Here is a 27,762-nt window from a genome sequence, read left to right as displayed (position 1 = left end):
ATTCTTAGTAAGGCCAGGGGTAGACACTTGGTCCAGGGTAGCTTGGTTTCCATCATCAGTTTTGTCAATTGCGTCTTCAAAGTGCTGTTTATCCTCTCGACTCTTCCTGAGCTCTGAGGGTGCCAGGGGGTGTGCAGCTTCCACTGGATTCCTAAGGCATCACAGATTAGCTGGTGTGTTTTTGAGGCAAAGTATGTTCCCCTATCTGAATCAATAGACCCCATTATTCCATATCTCGGGACTATATTTTCTAATAGGATCCGTGCCACTGTAGGGGCGTCCGCTTTAGTGGTTGGGAATGCTTCCACCCACCGAGTGAAGTGATCCACAATTACTAACAGGTACTTCCATCTCTGAACTTGTGGTAGTTCCGTAAAGTCTATTTGGATCCGATGGAACGGTCGGACAGCTAGTGTTTGTCCCCCCTTATGGGTGGCACGCATCATTTTCTTGTTTACCTTTTGACAGGTGTAACAGCCCCACACCTCCTGTTGAGCTAGTGTGAATATCCCTTTACAAACATAGTCCCTTAGGATAGTGTCGCACATAGCTTGCACTCCCCAATGGCTTTGTTGGTGTAGTTGTTGCAGTATATGACGAGTTACTTCCTTATTCAGTACTTGCCGTCCGTCGGGGGTCTTCCACTCGCCTTCTGATGTTTGTCGGGCTCCCAGCTGGCTCATAGCGTCTATTTCTACTTGGGTGAAGACTGGTAGTTTGTTAAGCCCTTCCCTTATTGGTATCAGGGTTAGAAGTCGGACCGTTTTTTCCATTGCTGCCCGTTTGGCTTCTTCATCTGCGAGCCGGTTTCCTATTGCTTCCGGGGCTGTTCCTCGTTGATGTCCTGGAACGTGAACCACTGCAATTTCTTGAGGTAATGTTAGGGCTTCCAGAGTCATGCTTATCATTTGTTCGTGAGCTAATTCCCTTCCCCTGGCTGTTATCAACCCCCGTTCTTTCCAAATCTTTCCGAAGGTGTGTACCACTCCTTAGGCATACTTAGAATCGGTGTATATAGTGCCTATTTTGTTTCTTAACAGTTGCAGTCCCCTCTGCAAGGCATATAGTTCACAAGACTGGGCTGACCAATTACCCGGGAGCCGGCCGGACTCCACCGTCTCCCTAGTCCTCCCGTTTATAATAGCATATCCACTGTGTCGTACCCCATTGATGCATCTGGAGGTGCCGTCGATATATAGTTCCTCGCCTTCAATTAGGGGAACTTCTTGTAGATCTTCCCTACTTTTTGTCTGAAGGTCTGTTAGCTCCACGCAGTTATGCTCGGTTTCCTCCCCTGTTGATTCCCCGTATAAGAACTGTGCCGGGTTACAACTATTGTTCTTTTCAAAGCTTAAATCATCCCCGACCATCAGAATGGTTTCGTATTTCAGTATGCGAGAGTCCGTCAACCACCGCTGAGCTTTTTGGGCTAAGAGGGTGCTAACGGAGTGCGGGGTATACACCGTCATTCTTCCCCCAAAGGTTAATTTCCGTGCTTCTTCTACTAGTACGGCTGCTGCCGCTACGGCTTGTATGCACGTCGGCCATCCCCGGGATACCGGGTCTAACATTTTTGATAAAAAGGCCACAGGTTGCCGCTTTCCTCCTTTTTCTTGGGTTAGTACTCCTAACGCAATTCCTTCATTGTTTGTTGCATACAGCTGAAAGGGCTTTTCCAGTGCTGGCAGTGTTAATACCGGGGCCCGAATTAGTTGCCCTTTTATTTTCCTGAACTTCTGTTCTTCTTCTTCGGTCCAGCTGATTATTCCCTGGTCTTCCTTTGCCAATTTGTCGTACATAAACTTCACCAGGGAGGTATAATTCTCTATCCAAATCCGGCAATAGCCCACTAAGCCCAGAAATTGTCTTATTTCCTTCTTTGTCCTGGGAAGCGGTATTTTAGTTATTCCCGCTATTCTTTCTGGGGTTATTTGGCGGTGCCCTTTACTGACTCTGTGTCCGAGATATGTTATTTCCTTCTCGACAAATTGCAGTTTCTTCTTGGACACCCGCAATCCTTTTTCTCCTAGGTAATTCAGGAGTCTTGTAGTATCGTCTCGCACTACCTCCTCTGCTGGTCCCGATAGTAGTAGGTCATTGACATACTGTAATAGTTGGTTCTTTTCGGTACAATGGAATCCAGCCAATACTTGCTCCAGTACCTGTTCGAATAGGTTTGGGGACTCCGTGAACCCTTGGGGCAAGACGGTCCACCGGAGTTGCTTCTTCCGCCCAGTGAAGGGATTTTCCCATTCAAATGCGAACATATCTCGGCTACCTTCCTCCAACGGGCAACTCCAAAAGGCATCTTTTAGATCTATCACACTGAACTCATTCGGCTGTTCCCTTCCCCAAAATGATATTGCAGCTTGTCGTATCATTTGCCTCTCTTGTGCAGAAAATAGCGTTCCCATAATCGCATGCATTTCTTCCCAAGTGTAAACATTAGGTCCTAAGAATTGATCCAACTGTTCTGCCAGTCCCATTGGATCTTCTAATAAAGTTTTCATATCTTTCTTAAATCCTCGTACTTCGGTACTTGTCAGAGGGACGTTTACAAATCCTGTTCCTCCCCGTTCTCCTCCCATTGGAACCTCTCGAAGGGGACACAGCTGTACCTCTTCCTTTTTTAATTCGTCTTTCTTTTTCTTATCTGCTCCTGTCACACTCCTTGTTTCGATCCTTGCTTTTGCTTTTTCCCTAACATCCCTCTCCGGGTCTATTTCTTCTGTTCCTTCACTTTCTTCACGTCCTCCCTCTGCTCCCACAAGGGGCGCAGAAGGCTGGCCATAGGGAGGGGGTAAATGATCGAGTGGGTCCCACTTCCGCTCCCCTTTAATGCCCAATTTAAAACTCTTTGTTGTTACTCCTGGCCAGGGAGCCCAACAAAAAGCATAAGCAATTTCTTCCGGTTTTACATTTGGTTTTGAATTAACGTAAATGTTTAAGGCTTGTCGTACCCAATCCTCCTCAGACCCAAGCCGCGGCCACCAGACCGCAGGTTTTTCTATCGGCTGTTTCGACCCAATTAAACAGTACTGTATCATTTTTTTTTGTTTCCCTTTTAGTCTTCCACATCCCCAATTCTCAAACATTCTACCGAGGGGGCTATCAGGGGGATCCCCCGGGTATGGTCCCGGTCTTTCCGTTTCCTCTTTCTTTTTAGAGCCACCCCCTCCCATCTTATTCCGCTCTTACTTAATCCCGCACCCTTCTACTGCAACAGTAGGCACTTTACCCGGTGCGTCCCAAGGACTTTTATCAGGAGGACCCCCGGGTAGCTATCCCGGTCTTCTCCGTCCTTACTTATTCCCGCACCCTTCTACTATAATAGTAGGCACTTACCCGGTGCGTCCTGGGGACTTCCAGTACCAGGTACTGTCCCCTTCTCCCCGTTTACCGCTCTGCGCTGTCCGGATATCACTCGCTCAAGCCGCGCTGGAGCGACGAGCAAGGAGTCAGGGACCGCCAAACTCGGCGGGGTGCACCGTCTCCGATGTCCTTCCTCGTGTCCACCGCGGCCGGAGTGTGGATCCCGGACGAGCCCCCACGTTGTCAGAAACACACTGAGTCTCAGCAATTTGCAGAACGGTAAACTTTATTTTTCGAGTCTGCAGAGTCGGACCCAACCAGCTCCTGCTAGATTGAGTGCTGAATTACACTTTGCACAGTTTTTTATACCCTACTTGTTTACGACTTTGTGAGTTGCACCCATGTGAGGTGCAGACATTCTTCCTTAATCTCATTACAAAATTACAAATGTGATTACCCTTTGGCCCACTTATCAGCCTCAGCGCATTAACACCGTTATTGTTCAACCGTTAAGCATGTCTTCCCGTTACCCGTATCGCTTCTTTAATCAGCAAGCTATTGTTTCATCCTGATTTTGCAAATTGGTTTATACGTTGCCCTGCAAGTTGCTTTGCACGTTCTTTCTGTGTCAGCACATTCTAAATGGACTCCTTAAGAACCGTCTTTAATTTAATCATTTCTCTCAAGGAGATAGGATGTTAAAGTTGTACAAGAAATTGGTGAGGCCTAATTTGGAGTATTCTGTGCAGTTTTTGTCACAACATACAGGAAAGATGTAAATAAGGTTGAAGGAGTACAGAGAAAATTTGCAAGGATGTTGTGGGACTGGGGACCTGAGTTACAAGGAAAAACTGAAAGTTAGGACTTTATTCATAGAAACATCAAAACTACAACACAATACAGGCCCTTTGGCCCACAATGCTGTGCCGAACGTGTACATACTTTAGAAATTACTTAGGATTACCCATATCCCTCTGTCTTTCTAAGCTCCATGTACCTCTCCAGGAGTCTGCTAAAAGGCCCCTATCGTAACTGCCTCCACCACTGTTGCTGGCAGCCCATTTCACGAAATCACCACTCTCTGCCTTTTTTAAAAAAAAACACACACAAACTTGCCCCTGACATCCCCTCTGTACCTACTTCTAAGCACCTTAAAACTGTGCGCTCTCGTGTTTGCCATTTCAGCCTTGGGAGAAAGCTTCTGGCTATCCACACGATCATTGCCTTTCATCTTGTACACCTCTATCTGGTCACCTCTCATCTTCAGCCGTTCAAAGAGAAAACACTGAGTTTACTCAACTTATTCACATAAGGCATGCTCCCCAATCCAGGTAACATCCTTGTAAATCTCCTCTGCACCTTTCTGTAGTTTCCTCATCCTTCCTGTAGTGACGTGACCAGAACTGAGCACTTTCTTAACCACAGTCAACCTGCACAGCAGCTTTGAGTGTCCTATGGACTTGAACCCCAAGATCCCTCTGATCCTCCACACTGCCAAGATTCTTACCATTAATACTATATTCCGCCATCATATTTGACCTACCAAAATGAACCACCTCACACTTATCTGAGTTGAACTCCATCTGCCACTTCTCATCCCAGTTCTGCATCCTATCAATGTCCCGCTGTAACCTCTGACAGCCCTCCACAGTATCCACAACACCCCCAACCTTTGTGTCATCAGCAAATTTACTAGCCCATCCCTTCATTTCCTCACCCAGGTCATTTATAAAAATCACAAAGAGAAGGGGTCCCAGAACTGATCCCTGAAGTACATCACTGGTCACCTCAGAATATGAGGTGAATATGACCCATCTGCAACCACTCTTTGCCTTCTGTGAGCAAGCCAATTCTGGATCCACAAAGCAAGGTCCCCCTGGATCCCAGGCCTTCTTACTTTCTCAATAAGCCTTGCATGGGGTACCTTTTCAAATGCCTTGCTGTAATCCATATACACTACATCTACTGCTCTACCTTCAATGTGTTTAGTCACATCCTCAAAAAATGAGGCATGACCCGCCTTTGACAAATCCATGCTGACTATTCCTAATCATATTGTGCCTCTCCAAATGTTCATAAATCTTTCCTCTCAGGATCTTTTCCATCAACTTACCAACCACTGAAATAAGGCTCACTAGTCTATAATTTCCAAGGCTGTCTCTACTTGTCTTCTTGAATAAGGGAACAACATCTGCAACCCTCCAATCCTCTGGAGCCTCTCCTGTCCCCATTGATGATGCTCAGCAATCTCCTCCCTTGCATTCCACAGTAGCCTGGGGTACACCTCTATCTGGTCTCAAAGACTTATCCAACTTGATGCTTTCCTAAAACTCCTGCACATCCTCTTTTGTTAATGTCTATGTGCTCAAACTTTTCAATCTGCTATAAATCATCCCTACAATTGCCAAGGTTCTTTTCTGTAGTGAATACTGAATCTGATATCTCCTCTGGTTCCATACACAACTTTTCCACTGTCACACTTGATTGGTCCTATTCTCTCACGTTTTATCCTCTTGTTTTTCACATACTTGTAGAATGCCTTGCGGTTTTCCTTAATCCTGCCCGCCAAGGCCTTCTCATGGCCCCTTCTGGCACTCCAAATTTCTTTCTAGAGCTCCTTCCTGCTAGCCTTATAATCTTCTAGATTTACTTAGTTTTTTGAAGTTTTTTTCTTGACTAGATTTTCAACAGCCTTTGAACATCATGATTCCTGTACCCTACCATCCTTTCCCTGTCTCATTGAAACATACCTATGCAGAATGCCACACAAATTTTCCTGAACATTTGACACATTTCTGCCTTACATTTCCTTGTGAACATCGGTTCCCAATTTATGCTTCCAAGTTCCTCTCTGATAGCTTCATATTTCCCCTTACTCCAATTAAACACTTCCCTAACTTGCCTGTTCCTATCCCTCTCCAATTCTGTGGTAAAGGAGATAGAATTCTGATCTCCAAAATGCTCTCCCGCTGAGAAACCTGACAGCTGACCAGGTTCTTTTCCCAATGCCTTCCTGAGCGCACCTAACAAACTCCACCCCATCTAAACCCCTCACTCTAGGGAGATGTCAATCAATATTTGGGAAATTAAAATTCCCAACACAACAACTCTTATTATTACACCTTTCCAGAATCTGTCTCCCTATTTGCTCCTCAATGTTCTAGTTACTATTGGGTGGTCTATATATTTTTAAAAAAACAGTAGAGTTATAGACCCCTTCCTGTTCCTAACTTCCACCCACAGAGACTCAGTAGACAATCTCTCCATGACTTCCTCCTTTTCTGCAGCTGTGACACACTCTGTGATCAGCAATGCCACTCCCCGACCTCTTTTGCCTCCCTCCTTGTCCTTTCTGAAACATCTAAAGCCTGGCACTCGAAGTAACCATTCCTGCCCCTGAGCCATCCAAGTCTCTGTAATGCCCAGAGCATCATAGCTACAAGTAGTAATCCACGCTGTAAGATCATCTGCTTTGTTCATGGTGCTTGCATTAAAATAGACGCATTTCAAACCATTGGTCTGAGCACATCCCTTCTCTATCACCTGCCTATCCTCCCTCTTGCATTGTCTCTAAGCTTTCTCTGTTTGTGAGCCAACGGCCCATTCCTCTGTGTCTTCAGTTCAGTCCTTCCCCCACCCGCAGCAACTCTAGTTTAAACTCTCCCTAATAGCCTTAGCAAACCTCCCTGCCAAGATATTGGTCCCCCTCAGATTCAAGTGCAACCTGTCCTTTTTGTACAGGTCACGCCTACCCCAAAAGAGGTCCCAATGATCCAGAAATCTAAATCCCTGCCCCCTGCTCCAATCCATCAACCACACATTTATCCTCCACCTCATTCTATTCCTATACTCAGTGTCGCATGGCACAGGCAGTCATCCCGCGATTACTACCTTTGAGGTCCTGCTTCTCAACTTCCTTCCTAACTTCCCATAGTCTGTTTTCAGGACCTCTTCCCTTTTCCTACCTATGTCGTTGGTACCAATATGTACCACAACCTCTGGCTGTTCACCTTCCCACTTCAGGATATTGTGGATGTGATCAGAAACATACTGGGAGGCAAACTACAATCTGTGTTTCTTTCCTGCATCCACAGAATTGCCTGACTGACCCCCTAACTATTGAGTTCCCTATTACTGCTGCCTTCCTTTCTCTGCCCTTCTGAGCCAGAGGACCTGACGCGTGGCCACTGTTGCTTACCCCAGGTAGGCCATCTCTTACTCCCCCACCTGCCCCCCCCAACAGTATTCGAACGAGAATATCTATTGTTATGGAGACAGCCACAGGGATGCTCTCTGGTATCTGACTCTTGCCCTTCACTCTCCTGACTGTTACCCACTTATCTGTCTCCCAAGGCCCTGGTGTGACGACTTGCCAAAAGCTCCGATCACTTCCTTACTTTCCCTAACCAGACGCAGATCACTGAGCTGCAGCTCGACGAGTCTGGCACAGATGTGGCCGTCCGGGAGGCTGGGGGTCTCCTGGACTTCACACATCTGACACCCAGTACAAAACACCAGCCTCACAGACATACCTCCTGTTTCTATTCTACACTGTTCCTTGAAACATAGAAGATTGAGAGGAGATTTGATAAGAGGTATACAAAACCACAAAGGGTGTAGGTAGGATAAACGTGAGCAGGCTTTTTCTAATGTGTTTGGTGGGATTACAATTAGATTTCATCGGTTCAGGATGAAAGGTGAAAAGTTTAAGAGAAATTAAGGGGAAACTTCACCGAGAGTGTGAAACGAGCTGCTGGCACAAGTGGTGCATGTGAGCTTGATTTCAATGTTTGAAGTTTTAGGTACATGGATGGTAGGGTTATGGTCCTGGTGCAGGTCGATAAGAGAAAGCAGTTTAAATGGTTTGGCGTGGACTAGATGGGCTGAATGGCCTGCTTCTGTGGCATACTTTTATATGACTATGTTTCAAAATGTATTTTTTCCTGCATTCTTCCCAGCAAGGTAGGCAATGTATTCCTTCAAATGTTATTCTATTTACCCACTTTGCCTCAACTTCTTTCAGTCTGTTGTCCTTGCAGCTGTATTTGATGGCAGATGTTAGGTCTTTGTTCTATTCTAGCCAATGACTGAGCTTATAGTATGCCTGCAGCTAACCAATTATGTGACATATGTTATTAGTGTCTTATAATATTCTTTGCCAGAATGGCAATCAACAGCTTATGCATTCACCTTAGATATACCTGCTAAATCAACCAAGATTTTGCACAAGTTGGAAATTAATTGCAAGCATTTGAATATTTTGTCATAAATATACTAAACAGTATGATATTTGATTAGTTTAATGTTAACAGCTGGATGTGTGCTTACAAATTAAGAATGCAATTATAGAATAAATGAATCCAATTCAGATATATTTACTAAAGGTGTTTATTCAAAGTTGTTACACATTTTTGTTAATTCCTTGAGTAACAATCCTTTAGCAGAATTGTTGGGCATATACATGTTGGAACTGTCTTTCAGGCCGAAGATGGAACTTGAAAAGGGACCCCCGAGTGAAATCAACAGTATACAATCTGGGAAAGCCACAACAAAAACCGACAGCTTACACACTTCAAGGTAAAATGTTCTTATTTCTTGCAAAATACAATTGCATGATTACATAACTTTCATTTTGTAAATTGATATTTGGAGCATAAATTAACTATTTAATATGCCTTGTAGATTTGGGAAAAATAATTACAGCAGCTTTACTTGTTGAGCAGGATATCTTTAGGACATGATAACATTGAGAAGAAAGCTATTTTCAGGATCAAACCACTAATATACAATCATTTTTGACTTGAAGCAAATAAAGTTATAGGGGTGGGGGGGGGGGGGAGTATTTGCCTTTTCTCCCTAATTGTTACCTTTCTTTGATATTGACGTGATCATGGCTTTATATTTGTTATTTTGATAATTTCCTTAAGGGACACTCCAATCTTGTTACTGACTAGAAGAAAGTACAAGTGACTTTTTTTTAATATGAAAAGAAAGGTCACAGTTTTGGCCCAATTTGCAGACAGATAGAAATCTTCACAAACACTTTAAAAAAAAACACACACACACACACACACACACACACGCGCACGCGCACGCACACGCACACGCACACGCGCACACACACACACGCACACACGCATTAATGATAAAGTACTCAGTAACCCCAGCTTGTATTATGTTTAACAAACCCAGGTGACATGGTTACATAACCTGCAGGACATAAGAATGTAGTTTGGGAAAGGTTTATTCACTTTACCACATCTCTTCCAGGGTTAATGTGCCTTTCAAACACATTGTCTGGGAACAGTTTTTTAAAAACACTTGTAAAATTTTGATTTCAATTATTTTCTTCAGGTTGTGTTAATACATTGTCAGTACATCACATGGCTTGATTTTGCTAAATGTGTAATTTGACCCTTTGTTCTTAACCACAAATTTGAATGGTGAAATGTGGTTTAATGTGATTCTATGTGGTTTACATTGCAAATACAGCTCATTGTCAGTAGTGATAGTTTTTGTGTTGATTGCAAAAGGTGTAAGGGCATACCAGAATCATGCCGTTCAGCCCATCAAGCAGAAGTGTAATGTTATTTTGATTTATTCACATTGATTTGTTGATTAGAAGTTGCATGAGAAATATTGATCATTCAGAGCCCGAGAAAGATAAAAGTGTGACTTCTGAGTAAAAACAAGAAAACAATATGTATAATCATTAATTGTACCACTGAACAACAAAATACTAATATTTTGAAGGATAGATGTACTGCTTTAACGGTCATATTTTAATGTAATTTTGACTTCTCAGATTAAAATCTCTCCTTTTGCTAGCTCCTCTACACCCCCGCATTCTCCTTCAGTCCCTTAACCCCCAAATCGCTGCATTCCTCCAATTCAGCAGTGTTCTGGTAGCTTGGCAGCTGGGGTGGGATTGAAATGCAAGAACCAAACTGAGATTGAAACACGGTTGAGAATGAGATTGTTTGCTGTACAAGATTCAAAGAAACCAAATTTCTTCTTACTCACTGCTCTGTTTCTTCTCAACAGCCTATGATTGCAATGAGGCAATGGGGTGGTTGGACATTTTCCCCAAAGGATAGTGTACAAGATGAGATTTTTTACACTTCTGGATTTGCGATTCCTATTGTGGCGACCCACTTCCCAGCGCACTTGAACTGGCTCACAAAGCAATGCGCGCCGACATTGAGGCAGGTCCCAAAGGTCCCAAGCCTGCATCCGTGCGCGGGATGGGACTGTGAATACGCGCCCCCTACAGCATTCCCTCCCGGGAAGGGCAGGATCAGGAAGGCTTTAAAGTGAGGCCGCAAAGTTTGAATAAACCTCTTTTGTAACTGCAGCTCACCGACTCCGTGTCGTTATTGCAGCGCTGCGTGTAGCACACGACTACGCTATTACTAATACTTCATTAGTTGACTTACTTTGACTATTGTTTCTTCACAAGCACTTTGTCAGAGACATGTCAGTACAATTCCCAATATTTTGCTGTATACTTAAAGGATTCTGGTCAAATTGACTTCAGCCACCAATTTTTCATTTTTTGTCAATGTAATTAGGCCCTACAGTAAAAGCAATTTGTGATTTCAACTCTGTAGAAGTGTCCAATTTTAACTGTGCCTTTACCACTAATTAGAAACATAGAAAACCTGCAGCACAGTACTGGCCCTTTGGCCCACAAAGCTGTGCTAAACATGAAAAATGACCAAGAATTATCCATAGCCCTCTATTTTTCTGAGCTCCAAATACCTGTTCAAGAGTCTCTTAAAAGACCGTCGCTGGCAGCCCATTCCACGCACATGCACGTGTGTGTAAAACCTGTGTCCCTGACATTTCCTCGGTACCTACTTCCAAGCACCTTAAAACTGTGCCCTCTTGTGCTAGCCATTTCAGCCCTGGGGAAAAAGCCTCTGACTATCCACACGATCAATGCCTGTCATCATACCTCTATCAAGTTTCCTCTCATCCTCCGTCGCTCCGATGAGAAAAGGCCGAGTTCACTCAACCTATTCTCATAAGGCATGCTCCCCAATCCAGACAACATTCTTGTAAATCTCCTTTGCACCCTTTCTATGGTTTCCATATCCTCCTAGAGTGAGGCGACCAGAACTGAGCACAATACTCCAAGTGGGGTCTGACCTGGGGTCTGACCAGGGTCCTGTATAGCTGCAACATTACCTCTCGGCACCTAAGCTCAATCCCACGACTGATGAAGGCCAATGCACTGTATGCTTTCTGAACCAGAGTCAACCTGCGCAGCAGCTTTGAGTGTCATGGACTGGGCCCCAAGATCCCTCTGATCCTCCTCACTGCCAAGAGTCTTACCATTAACACAATATTCTGTCATCATATCTGACCTACCAAAATGAACCACCTCATGCTTATCTGGGTTGAACTTCGTCGGCCACTGCTTAGGTCAGTTTTGCACCCTATCAATATCCTGCAGTCCTCCACACTATCCACAGCACCTGCAACCTTTGTGTCATCAGAAAATTTACTAGCCCATCCCTCCACTTCCTCAACCGGGTCATTTATAAAAATCACAAAGAGTAGGGGTCCCAGAACAGATCCCTGAGGCACACCTACATGCAGAATATGACCTGTCTACATCCACTCTTTGCCTTCTGTGGGCAAGCCAATTCTGGATACACAAAGGCAAAGTCCCCTTGGATCCCATGCCTCCTTACTTTCTCAATAAGCCTTGCATGGGATACCTTATCAAATGCCTTGCTGAAATCCATATACACTACATCTGCTGCTCTACCTTCATCAATGTGCCATGCTGCCTATTCCTAATCATATTATCCCTCTCCAAATGTTCATAAATCTTTCCTCTCAGGATCTTTTTCATCAACTTAACAACCACGGAAGTAAGACTCACTGGCCTATAATCTCCTGGCTATCTCTACTCCCTTTCTTGAATAAAGGAACAACATTCGCAACTCTCCAATCCTCTGGAACCTCTCCCGTCCCTATTGATGATGCAAAGATCATCGCCAGAGGCTCAGCAATCTCCTCCCTCGCCTCCCACAGTAGCTTAATGCTTTCCAAAATCATGTTATTTAGTCACTTATCACTTTTTAATGGAAAGTGAATTACCTATAAAGGGCGATTTTAAAGTCCTGACATAATTCTAACTACTTAGGACATTTGGGATACTTGAAACTTTAGTAGTCTGTGATCTTTTGCTTGTGGTATCTGCTGCTTCACCAGAGTAGTGAATCTTGATAGTTTTGCAAATTCTTGCATTGTGGCTTAGGTGATTAACAAGTCCTGGGTGGAATATCCGTGGCCTACTTTGACAAAACAAAAGCTAGGTGGGGATATAGTTTTTGGTTACTCTCACAGACATAAGAGGCACATGAACTGACAGTGATGCAGGTGGATGCTTCCCTGATGTCATGGATTATTGATTACGTGACTGGCAGACCACAGTATGTGTGCTTGCAACACTGTGTGTCAGACAGAGTGGTCAGCAGCACTGGGGCTCCACAGTTGTCTGTCCTGTCTCCCTTTCTCTTCACCATCTGCACCTTGGACTTCAACTACTGCACAGAGTCCTGCCATCTTCAAAAGTTTTTCTGATGACTCTGCCATAGTTGGATGCATCAGCAAGGAAGATGAGGCGGAGTACAGGGCTACAATGGGAAACTTTGTCACATGGTGTGAGCAGAATCATCTGCAGCTTAATGTGAAAAAGACTAAGGAGCTGGTGGTGGACCTGAAGAGGGCTAAGGCACCAGTGACCCCTGTTTCCATCCAAGAGGTCAGTGTGAACATGGTGGAGGATTTACAAATACCTGGGGATACAAATTGACAATAAACTGGACTGGTCAAAGAACACTGAGGCAGTCTACAAGAAGGGTCAGAGCCGTTTCTACTTCCTGAGGAGTCTGAGATCCTTTAACATCAGCCGGATGATGCTGAGGATGTTCTACAAGTCTGTGGTGGCCAGTGCTATCATGTTTGCTGTTGTGTGCTGGGGCAGCAGGCTGAGGGTAGCAGACACCAACAGAATCAACAAACTCATTCATAAGGCCAGTAACGTGGGGGTGGAACTGGACTCTCTGATGGTGGTGTCTGAAAAGAGGATGCAGTCCAAGTTGCATGCCATCTTGGACAATGTCTCCCATCCACTCCATAATGTACTGGTTAGGCACAGGAGTACATTCAGCCAGAGACACATTCCACCGAAATGCAACACTGAGCGTCATAGGAAGTCATTCCTGCCTGTGGCCATCAAACTTTACAACTCTTCCCTCAGAGTGTCAGACACCCTGAGCCTGGCTGGTCCTGGACTTACTTCCACTTGGCATAAGTTACTTATTATTATTTAATTATTTATGGTTTTGTATTTCTACACTATTCTTGGTTGGTGTGACTATAACAAAACTCAATTTCCCTCAGGATCAATAAAGTATGTCTATCTGTCTGTAAAACATTTCTAAGACAGAGCAAAATATTGTTTTGTATTTGAAACAGTTTTTTTACAGACAGAAGCAAAATTCAAATAGTGGTAATTTTTTAGTTCTTTGAAATCTTTTAATCTAACCAATTCAGAATTGAACTATTATGGCACTAAAGAATTCTTGAATATTCTGGATATGTGAAAGATGTTTCTGTTGGCTCAGGATATTTACCATTTCTTTAAGTTAATTGAATATCTCCTAGGTCAGTCATGTAATCACAAAAAATCTAGAGCAGTGCACACAGTGCTGGAGGAGCTCAGGAAGACCTTAATGAAGGGTTGAAATGTCGACTGGTATTCCCACCCTTAGATGCTACCTGACTTGCTGAGCAGCTCCAACAAATTGTGTGTATTGTTCTATTCAGATTCTGCACCTATATACTCGGTGGCCATTTTATTTGGTACACCTTATTAATGCAATTATCTAATAAATCATGTGGCATGAACTCATGCATAAACACATGCAGTCATGGTCAAGTGGTTCAGTTGTTGTCCAGACCAAACTTGAGAATGGGAAAGTAATGTGATCTCAGTGACTTTGACCATGGAATGATTGTTGGTTCCAGATGGGATTGTTTGAGATCTCAGGAACTGCTGATCTCTTGGGATTTTCATGCACAACAGTCTAGAATTTACTGAAAATGATGCGAAAAGCAAAAAATATCCAGTGAGCAGCAGTTCTGTGAGTTAATGAGGGAGGTCACGGGAGAATTTCTAGATTGGTTCAAATTGACAGAAAGGCAATAGTTATTCAAACAGTGTTACAACCGTGGTGTGGAAAAGAGCATTCTGCACAACATGTTGAACCATAAAGTGGATATGTATACAACAGCTGAAGACCACACCAGGTTCCACTCCTGTACCCTTGTGTACCAGAGTCCTTGCATGTACAGACTTCTTACATGCAGGGGCAGGAATTGAACCTGGGGCACTAATACTGTAAAGCATGCTAACCACTATACTGCCATGCCACACGTGTGTTAATTCTCCATCCCATTCTAACTTGAGCAGTGCACATCAAATGCTGGAGGAACCCTGAAGTCAGATAGCATCAATAGAGCGGAATAAACAGTTAAAATTTCAGGCCGATTCTTTTCATCACTATAGATGCTGCCTGACTTGCGGCATATCTGCAGAAACTCTTGTTTGTGATTTGCCACTTTTGACTTGACTGCCTTTGATATCAATATCATTTAAATGTGCTGGATGTAAGCTCAAGTAACATTGATTAAGAACTAAAGTCTTCCTGTCCTTGCATTTGCAATTTTAGATCATAGCTATTGCTTGTATTTTCTTATACAGCAGTTACTGTTAAGTAGTAGTTCCCTGAAGGGCAACTTTGGTAATTGTTTTTGGTACAGGTTGTTGTCATTAGCCTTATCCATGATTTGCTCAGAAAGGTCTCTTTCTGAACCATTCCGGTGCATTTTACTGAGCACTAGGTGAAATGCTAAGCGTTTGTATGTTAAAGCTATTCTTCTCCTGGACCCCATTACAGTCCTTGGTTTTAAATTCTCAGAGCCTAGCTGTTCACCTGCCATTTATCATAATTTTCCAGCTACTGATTTACTCAACTATGTCCTTGTCACCATTAAAGTCAACTTGGTATTTTGTGTTGTTCATCTCCTGTTGGTTAAATGCAGGCTAGTGCAGGCTGAAAAGCATATGGTGGACAACCAATGTAAATATTATTAACAGGCCAATTATTGGAAATGAAAGATTGTGTGCCAGTAGAGCAGTGGATTGCTTTGTCCTGAAAATGACAATAGTTCATTTCAGAAGATCATCATTCTGGCTGTCATAGTACTCAAATGGCTGGTCCAGTGATGGATGGAAGGATATTAGTGGAAAATTTATTGATGACAATGCACATAGGCAACTGCATATGTACAGTATAAACCACTTCATTATCTGAGGAGTGATGCAATGAAGTAAGCTGAATGCATTGCAGTCATTGGTGAATACAGTGGATTCCAGTTATTTGGGGTACATTGGGACATTTTGGCCCAATTAAGTGGCTGTCCCAATTAGCCAAAGTTCAAGCTACATTTATTATCAAAGTATGTATACTGTATACACCTTGATATTTGTCTTGTAGGCAACCACACAGCAAAGAAACACAATAGAACCAATTAAAAAAAACGCAATAAATACTGTCAGACACCCAATGTGCAATAAAGAATACATCATGCAAATAATGAAAAAGTAAATAAGTAACAAGCAGAACTTAAACTGCAGTATCACTGAAAGCGAGTCCACAACCAGTTCTTCACTGGGGCAAGTGAAGCCAGCCTAGTACCCCAATGGCTGCAGGCCACAGCTACAGAGTCAGTTCAGCTCTGAAGTGAGTAAACCTCACGGAGTGATGAGCTAAACATTGGTTTATCCTTTGCCCTCAACATGATCATTTTAATCTGGCTCAGCACTTAAATTTGCTAAAACATCAGTTCATTTTTTGCTCTTGGGCCCCACTGCTTTGATCCTGTTCCAAGTCTACTTCAGCTTTGGCTGCTATGGGCTTACCTGTGTTCTTGAGAGTACAGTTCGCTGAATCTTTCAGGATATGGCAAAAATTCCAGGTCGTACAGATGGTTCAAAAGCCCAACTCCAAAAGGGAAATTATATGCTGTGGATTGCAGTCATTGTAGTCCAGGAAAAGTGTAATTAATAGATTATTAGTAGGTCTGTTTGCTGCGTGTAAAGTGTAGCTGTGCCTCATCAGCGCCATCTTTAGTTTCACGGAAATAAAAGGTATAAAATTAAAATAAAAAGGTATAATAAAGACAAACTGAGTAACGAATTATGTATTTAAATGAAATACAGAACAAATTAGAATGCTACTATGTACTACAGTACTATAAAACTATTAGATCCAAATAGTAATTGACGGAGGAATTCATTCAGTGTACACAATGAACAAAATCAGCATTGAGGCGTAGTGCAGATGATAGACTGTCTTCATACAATGCTTTCAATGATTACATCCTCCAAGTCTTCATTGAAGTAGTAAAATTGTTTGCTTTTCACTCCCGGCCATTTCTGGCATCTCCAAGCCTAAGTGCTTGAAAGCACAGTGTGCAAAACAGTTCTGAATTGTCTTGCTTATTCCTTACCAACTCTGTGACAACAAACACTACATATTTAATGCAAATGCACACAACTGACCTTTTGTTAAAAACTGATTGCAGTAAGCATGATGTACGCGCCACACAAGTGTGTGTGACACTAGTTTGAACCTGTTCAGCAGCAGTCTGCTATCCCAGTTAAGTGACATAGTGTCCCAAATAAACAAAGTGAATCCTGGCTGTCTTTGGTTCTTTACAAGTTGTCCCAAGTAAGTGGCTGTCGTAATTAACTGGAGTACTTTATATTCCTTGCTGACCTTGTGGTTGAGTGTGGATAACTGGTGAAACAACTGAAGTGATCTGCAGATGGTTCCTTGAGGAACTTGTGCAGTCATCTCTTTGCCAGAGACAGTTGGCACCCAGCCTCCCACCCATCAGATATCATTATTATTTACTTGTGTTTGGTTTTTGTCTCCAACCTTTAATCTCCTGGTTGCCAAACTAATACTACCCTGATGTCAAGACTGTTGGTCACCTTTCTTGTCAAATGCTTCCATGGGTTCCACTGTCAAGTTGTGACTAACCTTTGTTCCTGTTGAGCAGTTAGAAGGGTTTTGTGATATTAAACACATTATACTAATTGATTTGGTTGGTATTTGTTCTACTGTAACCATTTTACACTTGAAACCTCTTGCTGCTTTATTGGTCTCCTATTTTCTCCCTTCCCTTGCCTTTTAATCTGCCCTCTACTCAGGAGAATCACCTTTTCCCAGTTCTCCACTTGTTTAATATTATTAAAATTATATCTTCTAATTTTGATGAAAGTTTTGGTGAAATATTAATAACATCCTTTTCTGATGTTTCAACCAAGCTGAGCATTTTATGGAAAATAATGTTTTTCTTTTCCATACTTGAGTATCTGAAGAATTTTATTTTTGCCATGTTTGGTTAAAACAACATTCTACTGTATATGCTGCCTTCAAAAGGCAAAGTTTCATTCAGCTTATGTCAACCATTTAATTAGCTAACATTGCCAAACATATAATGGTTTTACCAGATAATGATCAGAATATTAAATGAATTTTTATATGTTCATCACCTTATGTTAACTACGCTTAAAAAAATTGTTTAAAATACTGATGTCTTGAATGACTTAATACTGTACCTTTCTAATGACATCTTCATTTGACATACTCTATTTCTTGAACTTTAGTGAGGAATTCATCTGCTTATGTTTTCTGTTTCATCAACTAAGAAGCTATAGCTGAGAATAGTATATTGCATATCAGGAATTGTTTAGTGGTGTTTTGCAAAGGTGTTTAGAAACATAGAAAACCTACAACACAATAGAGGCCCTTCGTTCCATGATGATGTGCCAAATATGTACGTATTTTAGGGTTATCCATAGCCCTCTAGTTTTCTAAGCTCTATGTACAGTTGGCTCTCCTTATCCGCGGGAGATTGGTTCCGGATACCAAAATTCGCGGATACTCAAGTCCTTTATTTAACATGTATCAGTGTGGTGGTCTTTAGGACCCAGCAGAACCCCAGACTTTATTTAACATGTCTCAGTGCGGTGGATATTAGGACCTGGTGGCACAGTTCTGAATCCACAGTGTTTCTGTTAACGAAAATAATCACAATTGCGATTGAAAATAAGGTGGAAGTAATAAAGTGATTGGAAAGATGTAAAACACTATTGGTCATTGGAAAAGCATTAAGCAACAGTCGGTCAACGATAGGAACAATTTTAATGGAGAATGTGAAAGGCCCTGCTCTGATGAAAGCTACAATTATTACTAAGCAATGCAGTGGTTAAATTATTGAAATATGTATGTTTCTTAAGTGTTTTATATGCATAGAAAGGTAAAATATATACTATATACTAAGAAAAACGTTTGACTAACTGACGCTAAATAATACCGGATGTACCTGTTCCGACTTCAAATCCGACTTAAAGATGGACTCAGGAATAGAACTCATTCATAACCCGGTGACTGCCTGTACTTTAAAATCATCTCTAGATTACTTATAATACCTAATGCAATGTAAATAATACAATAGAGAAGTACAGTCTACTCATGGATAGTCAACATGGCTTTGTGAAGGGAAGATCATGCCTCATGAGCCTGATTGAGTTGTTTTGAAGAGGTAACAAAAGAAATTGATGAGGGTCGGGCAGTGGATGGGGTCTGCATGGACTTTAGCAAAGCATTTGATAAGGTCCCTCATGAGAAACTCATCCAGAAAGTCATGAGGCATAGGATAAGTGGAACCTTGGCTGTTTGGATAAAAAATTGGCTTAAAGGAAGAAAGCAGAGGGTAGTTGTGGAAGGAAAGTATTTTGCCTGGAGGTCGGTGACTAGTGGAGAGTCGCAGGGATCTGTCCTGTGACCCCTGCTATTTGTGATTTTTATAAATGACCTGGATGTAGAGACAGAAGGATGGGTGAGTAAGTTTGCAGATGACACGAAGATTGGAGGAGTTGTGAATGGAGATGTAGGTGGTCGAAGGTTAAAAGAGGATATAGACAGGCTGCAGAGTTGGGCAGAAAAATGGCAGATGGAGTTCAATCCGGACAAGTGTGAGATGATGCATTTTGGAAGGTCAAACCAGAAGACTGAGTACAGAATTAAAGGTCAGTTATTTAAGAGTGTGAGTGAACAAAGGGACCTTGGGGTTCAAATCCATACATCTCTCAATATCGCTGCTCGGTTGATAGGTTAGTTAAGCAGGCCTATGGGATGCTAGGCTTCATCAACAGGGGGATTGAGTAGAAAGGTCATGTTGCAACTCTACAAATCTCTGGTGAGACCACACTTAGAGTATTGTGTTCAGTTCCGGTCACCTCATTATAGGAAGGATGTGGAAGCTATGGAGAGGGTGCAGAGGAGATTTACCAGGATGTTGCCTGGTTTGGAGAACAAGTCAATTGAAGCAAGATTAACAGAGCTAATTCTCCTTGGAGTGTAGAAGAATGGAACGGAACTTGATAGAGGTCTACAAGATTATGAGAGGCATAGATAGGGTGGATAGTCAGTACCTGTTTCCCAGGGCACCAATAGCAAACACCAGAGGGCATAAGTACAAAATTAAGGGAGGGAAATTTAAGGGAGACATGGGGGGTAAGTTTTTTACACACAGGGTTGTGGGTGCCTGGAATGACTTGCCAGGGATGGTGGGGAAGGCTAAAACATTAGGGGTATTTAAGCGCCTCTTGGACAGGCACATAGATGAAAGAAAAATGGAGGGTTATGGGGTAGTGTGGGTTTGGTACTTTTTTTTTAGGATTATATGGGTTGGCACAACATGGAGGGCTGAAGGGCCTGTACTGTGCTATAGTGTTCTATGGTTCTAAATGCTATGTAAATAGTTGTTATACTGTATTGTTTAGGGAATAATGACAAGAAAAAATGGTCTGTACATGCTCAAGCAACGAGTGCTGGAGAGAGAACTTACGGGTTTTCCTGATTCGCAGTTGGTTGAATCCGCGGATAAGGAGGGCCGACTGTACCTATCCAGGAGTCTGTTAAAAGACCCTATCATATATGCCTCCTCTACCGTCGCCGGCAGCCCATTCCACACACTCACCACCCTCTGTTTCATTCTGGTCTTTCTTTCTTTCTTTCAAATGCACAAATGATTTTTATTTTCTCACATTCATGAAATCATTGACAAGAAGATAGTTCTCCATGTGCAAGGTGATCATTGCCTTTTAAATCATAGGTGGAATTCTCAGCAACTAAAGCCATGGGTTTCAGCAACTCTTTAACGTTACTATGCAAAAAAAGTGCTTTTTGTCTTGGGTTCTGTGAATTGATTTTGAAATGATCCTCATACTGTATTTGTTTCTGTTGCAGGCCTAAACTGAAAAATATAGACAGAAGTACTGCACAGCAGCTTGCAGTGACAGTGGGCAATGTTACAGTTATCATTACAGACTTTAAGGAAAAAATACGATCCTCTTCCACATCATCGTCAACAGTCACATCCAGCGCTGGTTCTGAGCAACAGAACCAAAGTAGTTCTGGATCAGAGAGCACAGACAAAGGTTCATCGCGTTCTTCTACGCCAAAAGGTGAAATGTCAGCAGTAAACGATGAATCATTCTGAGCTTTGCCAGGCTCCAGACCTGTACATGTAATGTGAAAAGTATGAATGAATACTTTTGACATTTTTTATGTATTCCCTTGGTTTTATATTTTCCTAACAATCATTTATAATGGATGTGCTCCTGAATCTACTTTTTTATAAATCTGCTGTGCACAATTTCCATGTACATTATGTATTTTTGACTTTATTTATTACATTTGCAAATTCCACCCTTTTCAACATATCCTTTTTTTGTAAGTTTTGTTGCCAGCAACTATGCTGATTATTAGCAATTTTAGAGATATTAAATGTCTTTAACTGGTTTAAACAAAATAAATGGTTGTTAGAAACCAACATATAGAAACACTGGTGCTTAATACACTGTGAAGTAAATGCAGCATTTAACAGATAAGATTTGGACAGTGCATTCCAGCAGAGATGATCAAGTTTTGCACACTGTTGCAATGAAACCTGCCTTGTCATCAGGACAATTGACTTTCCCAAAGCAGATATGACTGAGGATAAGTATGCTTGAGGCAATTGAACAATAGCTGGATCAATTCAGTGAATTAGGTTATAGATGTGAGTTCCACCTTACACTTACCTGAAAGCTGTGTCATTCTGTGCTGTAAATGTAATTACTGAATAATGTACTTCCCAGCCACCCAGCTATTCTAAAGAAGCAGTGCCTGATAACTGGCAGCATGATTTTAACATACTTCATATAGACATGTATACTAAAGCAGATTGCCTGTGAGAAAATAATACTGAAGCGTCCAGGTTCAGATGTAATCAAATGAAGAACCCCTGAGCATTTGAAAAATGTTACTGTTGGATAATTCATTTTCACCTGTAAAGTGGATATCAGCAGTGTAGAAATAGCATTGATTATTGAAAATGTATACTGTTTCTGGAGATGGGGCTCATCCTAAAGATCATACTTTCCATCTTCAAATAAACAGCTTTAGTTAATACCTGTATGAAAAAAATGTAATTAGCCATTGTAACTTCAAAATTTGACATGTTCAGTATCCATCTTCAATTTTTGCACTTGCCAGTAATGCTTGTATCTTTAACTCCTATAATCTCTGTACAGTTAAAGCCAAATCATACTAAGTCAGAAATATGGAAGAATAAATAAGAACCAGATTCAGAAACTTTTGTGCTGAATCCCCTGCCATTCCATAAACAATGTGCTTTTGTTACAGATGTAAATAACAGGAAATCTCTAACCATGTACATAAGCAAAATTGTGACTTAGTATTTTTCTTGAATCAAGATGTTTCATGGCTGTGTTGGGTATAGAAGGTCACTAAATAAAGGAGAATTTAATGGAAAATAATACAGCCTTTTTTTACACTCCTTCATTGTCACTTTTTTATGGCTTTGGTGCTTTTCGAGTTAGATTTTTAAACTATTGTAATTGGGTTTGAAACTTTGTTTTGGTTCTCAGCTCTTTTACCTGCTCCAAGCTGTAAAAGGTACAGGCTTTGCAGTTGTCAAGCTCCCAGTTTTACTCATGGAAGTAATATTTCCTCAAAGATGCATCATGCTATGGCACTAGTTGAGAAACAAAAATAACATATTCCTTGTATAATAGTACCAAGTATGTAATAGAATTAAGTACTTTAGAATGTTTCTAAAGACCTCAATTGACAGCTGTACCTACTGAATTATATCTGACAATCACCTGCCATTGATCCATACAATTGGAGAGATTACCTGCTAAGGATTTCAGGAATTGCTTCCATATCAATTTTTAAGAACCCAATGAGCAAAATAAGTTGGCACTACCAATGAAGTTTCAAAGAAAATTATTCTAAATTTCGATAAACAAATATACGCCACTTATTTATTACCATGGTGGCATTTGTTTTTTTTGGACTTAGAATAAATTTAAATGATGTAAAGTACATTACACGTATTAAATTTTATCTTTATACTATTTGTTTAAAATTACATTTAATCATCAAATTTTTTTTTCTTCTGACATCATAATGGGAAGAGTTTCCCAATGTTCTTAATATATTATCTCCAAAATGTTGGGTGGGGAGCGGGGCTGATAAGTGTTTTACGTAATGCAAGACCCGTGTAACAATTTGTTCATTGTTTCTTTGTATTAAAACATATACGTTCATATTGTAATTTATCTTTGTATAGAATGATGCACTTAGATTTTGCAAACTTTACTGATATTTTTCTTTCTTGTAAATTGTATCTGGAATTTAATACTTCTGTGCAGTGTTAACACTTGCTTGAAATAAAGTTTATTCAAACTGCATTTAGAATGTTTAAGATGCTTCACTTAGTATTTTGATCTAAGAAGGTGATAAACTTGAAGATAAATTTTAATTAAAATGTGATGGCCTTCATGCAGGAATATGAACACTAGCTGTACAGATAATTTAACTGATCAGAGTGGAACATAACAATTAAATACCACTCTGCTGGGGCAGGCATAAACTGAATGCAATTTTCACGTAATGTAATGAACCCTTACTCTATTGGAAAACTATTTTCATTTGATTAGGTGCTGTTCTTTAGGGTAATAGCCAGCTATCTTTGTGCTGCTTGGCCTAGTTTTTTTAAACTTAGGATCTGATTGCTTTTCTGCAGTGCCTCCTTAATGGAAACTACACAGCCAAACAGGCATGTCAGTGATGACTTGGAAACAGGTCACTATTTTAATGTTGTATTCTGTAGACTGAATTGGTGCACAGACTTTTTTTAAAGAACAATCTTTAAAGCAACAGTAATAATAAAATTGGTAAAGTGTTTAAACCTAATAAGCCACTTACAAAGTTCATACAACTTGTATAAAACATTTTTATTTCTAGAAACATTATTGGGAAGAGTGGCACTTCATCTGCCTTACCAAAAATATTTCAGTCTACTTTTATAAACTATTGTAACTTAAGTTATTGAAAAATGTATTGTTTGCTGGAAATATTAAAAAATGCTTGTAAGTAACTTGAAATGGCTCAAAAGCCAACATTTAGAGAATGACAAGCTGACCAGTTTTTTTTAATGCGCAAGCAGTTCTGTTCTTGTGTATGACTTGTAACCTTTATTTACTGTGTAAAGATGGTTACATTGTTATTTCTTTAGCTTTGTTCATTGAAGACCCCAATAGAATGCTTGTTTAAAGTGGCATAACATAATCTTGTGAATTTTGTTATTGTAATATACAAGGTATATTTTCATTTGCCCGGAAAGATGTCCTGCATAATGCTTTGAAGTTTTTTGCCTTGTAAATTCATTAGGGCTGACAGCGTGCTGGATTTGTTTTCTTTAATCTTCATGCTGGTGTGTTCATGGTGGTTTTGTGAGTTGGTAAAATTATTTCCAGGTCTTAAATGTTTTGGGAACTTTATAACCTACACTGCTTTTTGTCTAGCAAATAAAAGATGTTAATATATTCCTGTTACTGGCATGTGCACGAATATGTTATTAGAAGCCACTTTATTATTTCTTCCTTAACTGCTTCAAATAGAAATGTCTATTTATGAATTCTGCTTGTAGTTTTTCACAAATAAAATAGTTAAAATTTATTTAATCGTAGTTTCTTTTTTAAAGGAGTTTAACATGTTATAGTTTATTAGTTTATAATGAAAGCAAACCGATGTGATAATTACCGTTTTAATGGTATCGTTTTCTTGTTTTCCTGTTACCATACATGATATGTTGTCATAGATATGCTGGTTTTCATTTTGTACACATTCAAAAACCTGTAGAAGTAGTAGTACATTGGCACCAAGTTTATTAAATGGTCACATTTTATCATTTCAAGCATCCACGGGGAGTTTCCATAGATTGTAATTAAGTATCAGTCTTCTATGTCAACTTCAGGTAGTTTAGCTACCTTGATTACATGAATTTGGAAGTAGAACATGAATTAGTAATTAGGTTTCTTTAACAACCAAGAACCATGGCATTCGAAGAATTTGGAGAAGTACTGCGGTCATCACAACAAAAAGGAAAATTATATGCTGTGTTTTTCTGTAAGTTGACCTGTGTGTGGCAGTTCTCAATATGTAACATTTTTCTGAAGGGATTCAGGAAAAATTCTGTAACATATAACTAACTTCATGGGGCAATCCAGTAGTGTTTGAGCTATTCAAGTCTGCGTATGCTAAATGTATTTCCATTGACATTTTGTATAAAAAATTTAATATCTTTGGATATTCCGCTCAGAAATTGGGATTTGGAGATGCTGTACAATTGTCTATCATTTTTTTGTGATTGGCAGTTGAATATTTAAGCATTTGATGCTACTTTTCTGTATTTGAAGTCCTTTGAATTCAGCCAGTGTTTTTAAAACTTCATTTTTCAAAGGATTATTCATTTTATTACAATGTTCTGATGAAGGGTGCCAGCCCGAAAAGCTGACTGTTTATTTCCATAGATGCTGCCTGACCTGTTGAGTTCCTCCAGCATTTTGTGTGTGTTGCTGTGGATTTCCAGCATCTGTAGAATCTCATGTTTATTCATTTTATAGTGGTGTTTATAATTGCTTTTATATTGCACCATACACATTAAAGGCTAATCAAATGAACATATTTATTATCAAGTTAAGTGCACTGAATTTATTGTGAGAAGTAAACAATCTAAAGATCAGTTCACATTTCATTCTTTTGTCATACAAGAATGCTGGAAAAAATGCACCTCCAGTCTTGTATATTAGTTGAATAGTTGGCATTATAGAACATAGAACAGTACAGCACAGTATTGGCTCTTCAGCCTATGATTTGCTGATCTAACCTACTCCACAATCAGTGCAACTCTTATGTCCTACATTGCCCATAATCCTTTATTTTTCTTTCATCCACATGCCTAAGAGTCTCTTAAATCTCCCTAATGTATCAGCCTCTAGTGCCACCCTCAGCCATACATTTTAGGCACTTAACAGTCTCTGTAAAAGAAAACTACTTTTGGATTCTCCCTAAAACTCTTCTCCACTCCCCTTACAATGACATCCTTTGGTGTTATCCATTGCTGCCCCCAAGGAAAAGATGCTGGGGGTATAATTTTGTACACATCTATCAAGTTGATTCATCCTCCTAAATCATTATCCATTTGTTTGTTTTGTACATAAAGAACAAACAACATTAATGTGATAAGTGGCAGACAATTGCTACTTTTTTAATAGCATGTAAGCTTCTTCCTTATTAACATGATGCATCAACATTATTCTGAAAGGGTCATCATTGAGCTGAAGTAGCCAGAAATTCTACTCTTATCAACTCCCATGTCAGGCCAGAGGCTAGGTGTTTTGTAGTGAATGTCCAGTCCTCACTATCCATAGGATAGTAGTAGAAGTATAATAGAAAGCTTTCAACCTGTTGAGGTGAGTGGATTTCAATAATGTAAGCTCAAAAGTAAACAGGCCAAAGTGGACATTTGTCTGTTATCACACAATAAACTTGTAATGAGCATCAAATGTGATATACAATCAACTGGAAACATTGCAGTTAAATCAGCATATTTTTACAATGACAGGAAGTACCTGTACTTCGGATTACCACTAACCTCAGTGTGCCAGGATGCTAACTTGGAAACCCATCATTGCTACAGAGTCAGGATACTTTTGCCACAAAGGCAGTGAATCATGTAGTTCATTCCACTAATACTTGTTGGGTGATTTTGGGACATAGCAAGCAAATTTGTCTCCTTGGAACAAGGGGGGACAAAAGTTGGTTTCAGTTCATGGTTTTTGCTGCTCCAACTTAGTTCAAGATATGTTACTAATATCTAGTAGGGATTTCATAAGTATATTCTTCCTGGTCATGGTAAAATATAAACCAGATTATGCTCTTGAGGTCTTCATGTGCATGTTTTCCAGATGATATGGTAGGCTTTTTTTGTGTTTTAACTTGTTTAAGACAAAACAAATGTTTGGCATTGAGTCTGTATTAACAAAATGTATTACCATGTATCCTGTCAGATAGTTCAAATGAGAAAATGAATTCTGTAGATGGAAAACTGATAAGCTTAAGGTTTTGCATTTGCTCAAGAATTTGAGAAACCAAACAGTAAAATTTCCCTTTCTAAAAGGTAAAAGACTGGACAATATTATCTTGATGAGGATGCACAGCTGTTTTCATTGCCAGAAATTGATATATTTGAGCAGAAAGAACAGATTTTTCCTTGTGGCACAGCTTTTGTGCTCAGTGAACAAATTATGCTGCAAGGTATTGAAGCTTGTCAAAGCCCAGCTGCTCAGTACAAGGCCTGCCAGATGATGTGTTTAAATATATTATTGCTAAGTATGCTTGGATTGTTACTCAGGCATATGCTTTGCTTAGCAATATTCTTTTAAAAGACAACCCGTGCCTGCCAGGTCATTTGTAAATAACTTTGGCACTGCTCATTTACCCTGTGAAGTGTATGAGATGTTGCTTTAGGGCTCAACTTTGCACCCCTTTCTTCCATCTCTATCCAACTGAAATAATTGATTTTTTAAAAATGTTATTGTCCAAAGTGTATTAAATACTATTATATCACCTTTCTTACATATTCCCTTTTACCTGTCCAGACCAAAATAAAACCTGGCTTGCTTTTCCAAATTTGCTAATTTGCCATTTACAATATAGTCATCTCTATGTTTGGTGATACAAGATGGGTTGGGCCATATTTTACACTCTACCTTCTGCAAATAGGGCCATGAGTTCTTTGGTGTCTGCTACTTTAATTTTCCATCCTATTTCTATTTAAGTTCTATATTGTTCCAATGAGATTCAATACAACATTATAGAAGGGTTAGATTTGGAGTCAGACATTGTTGGTTGGTCTGGTAGATGTGATGAGAATGGC

At 40.4% G+C, this 27,762-nt stretch overlaps 1 protein-coding gene across 2 annotated transcripts in view; it reads left to right on the top strand.

Annotated features, from left to right (window-relative positions):
• The window catches only part of rybpb (RING1 and YY1 binding protein b), a 132,992-nt gene that overhangs the window by 101,550 nt on the left and 3,680 nt on the right, over positions 1-27,762 (top strand). The window contains exons 4-5 of one of the 2 annotated variants that reach the window (XM_059944334.1): positions 8,794-8,889; positions 20,718-20,935. In XM_059944334.1, the coding sequence (XP_059800317.1) occupies positions 8,794-8,889; positions 20,718-20,935 (314 nt within the window). Of the gene's footprint in view, positions 1-8,793; positions 8,890-20,717; positions 24,501-27,762 lie in introns of those variants that run through there. The other variant, XM_059944335.1, reaches the window with a different exon arrangement.

Source organism: Hypanus sabinus, chromosome 19 (genome assembly GCF_030144855.1).
Source record: "Hypanus sabinus isolate sHypSab1 chromosome 19, sHypSab1.hap1, whole genome shotgun sequence".
In the NCBI taxonomy this organism is placed as follows: Eukaryota; Metazoa; Chordata; class Chondrichthyes; order Myliobatiformes; family Dasyatidae; genus Hypanus; species Hypanus sabinus.
Note: the sequence above shows the minus strand (reverse complement) of the source record. Positions and strands in the feature narration are given on the sequence as shown.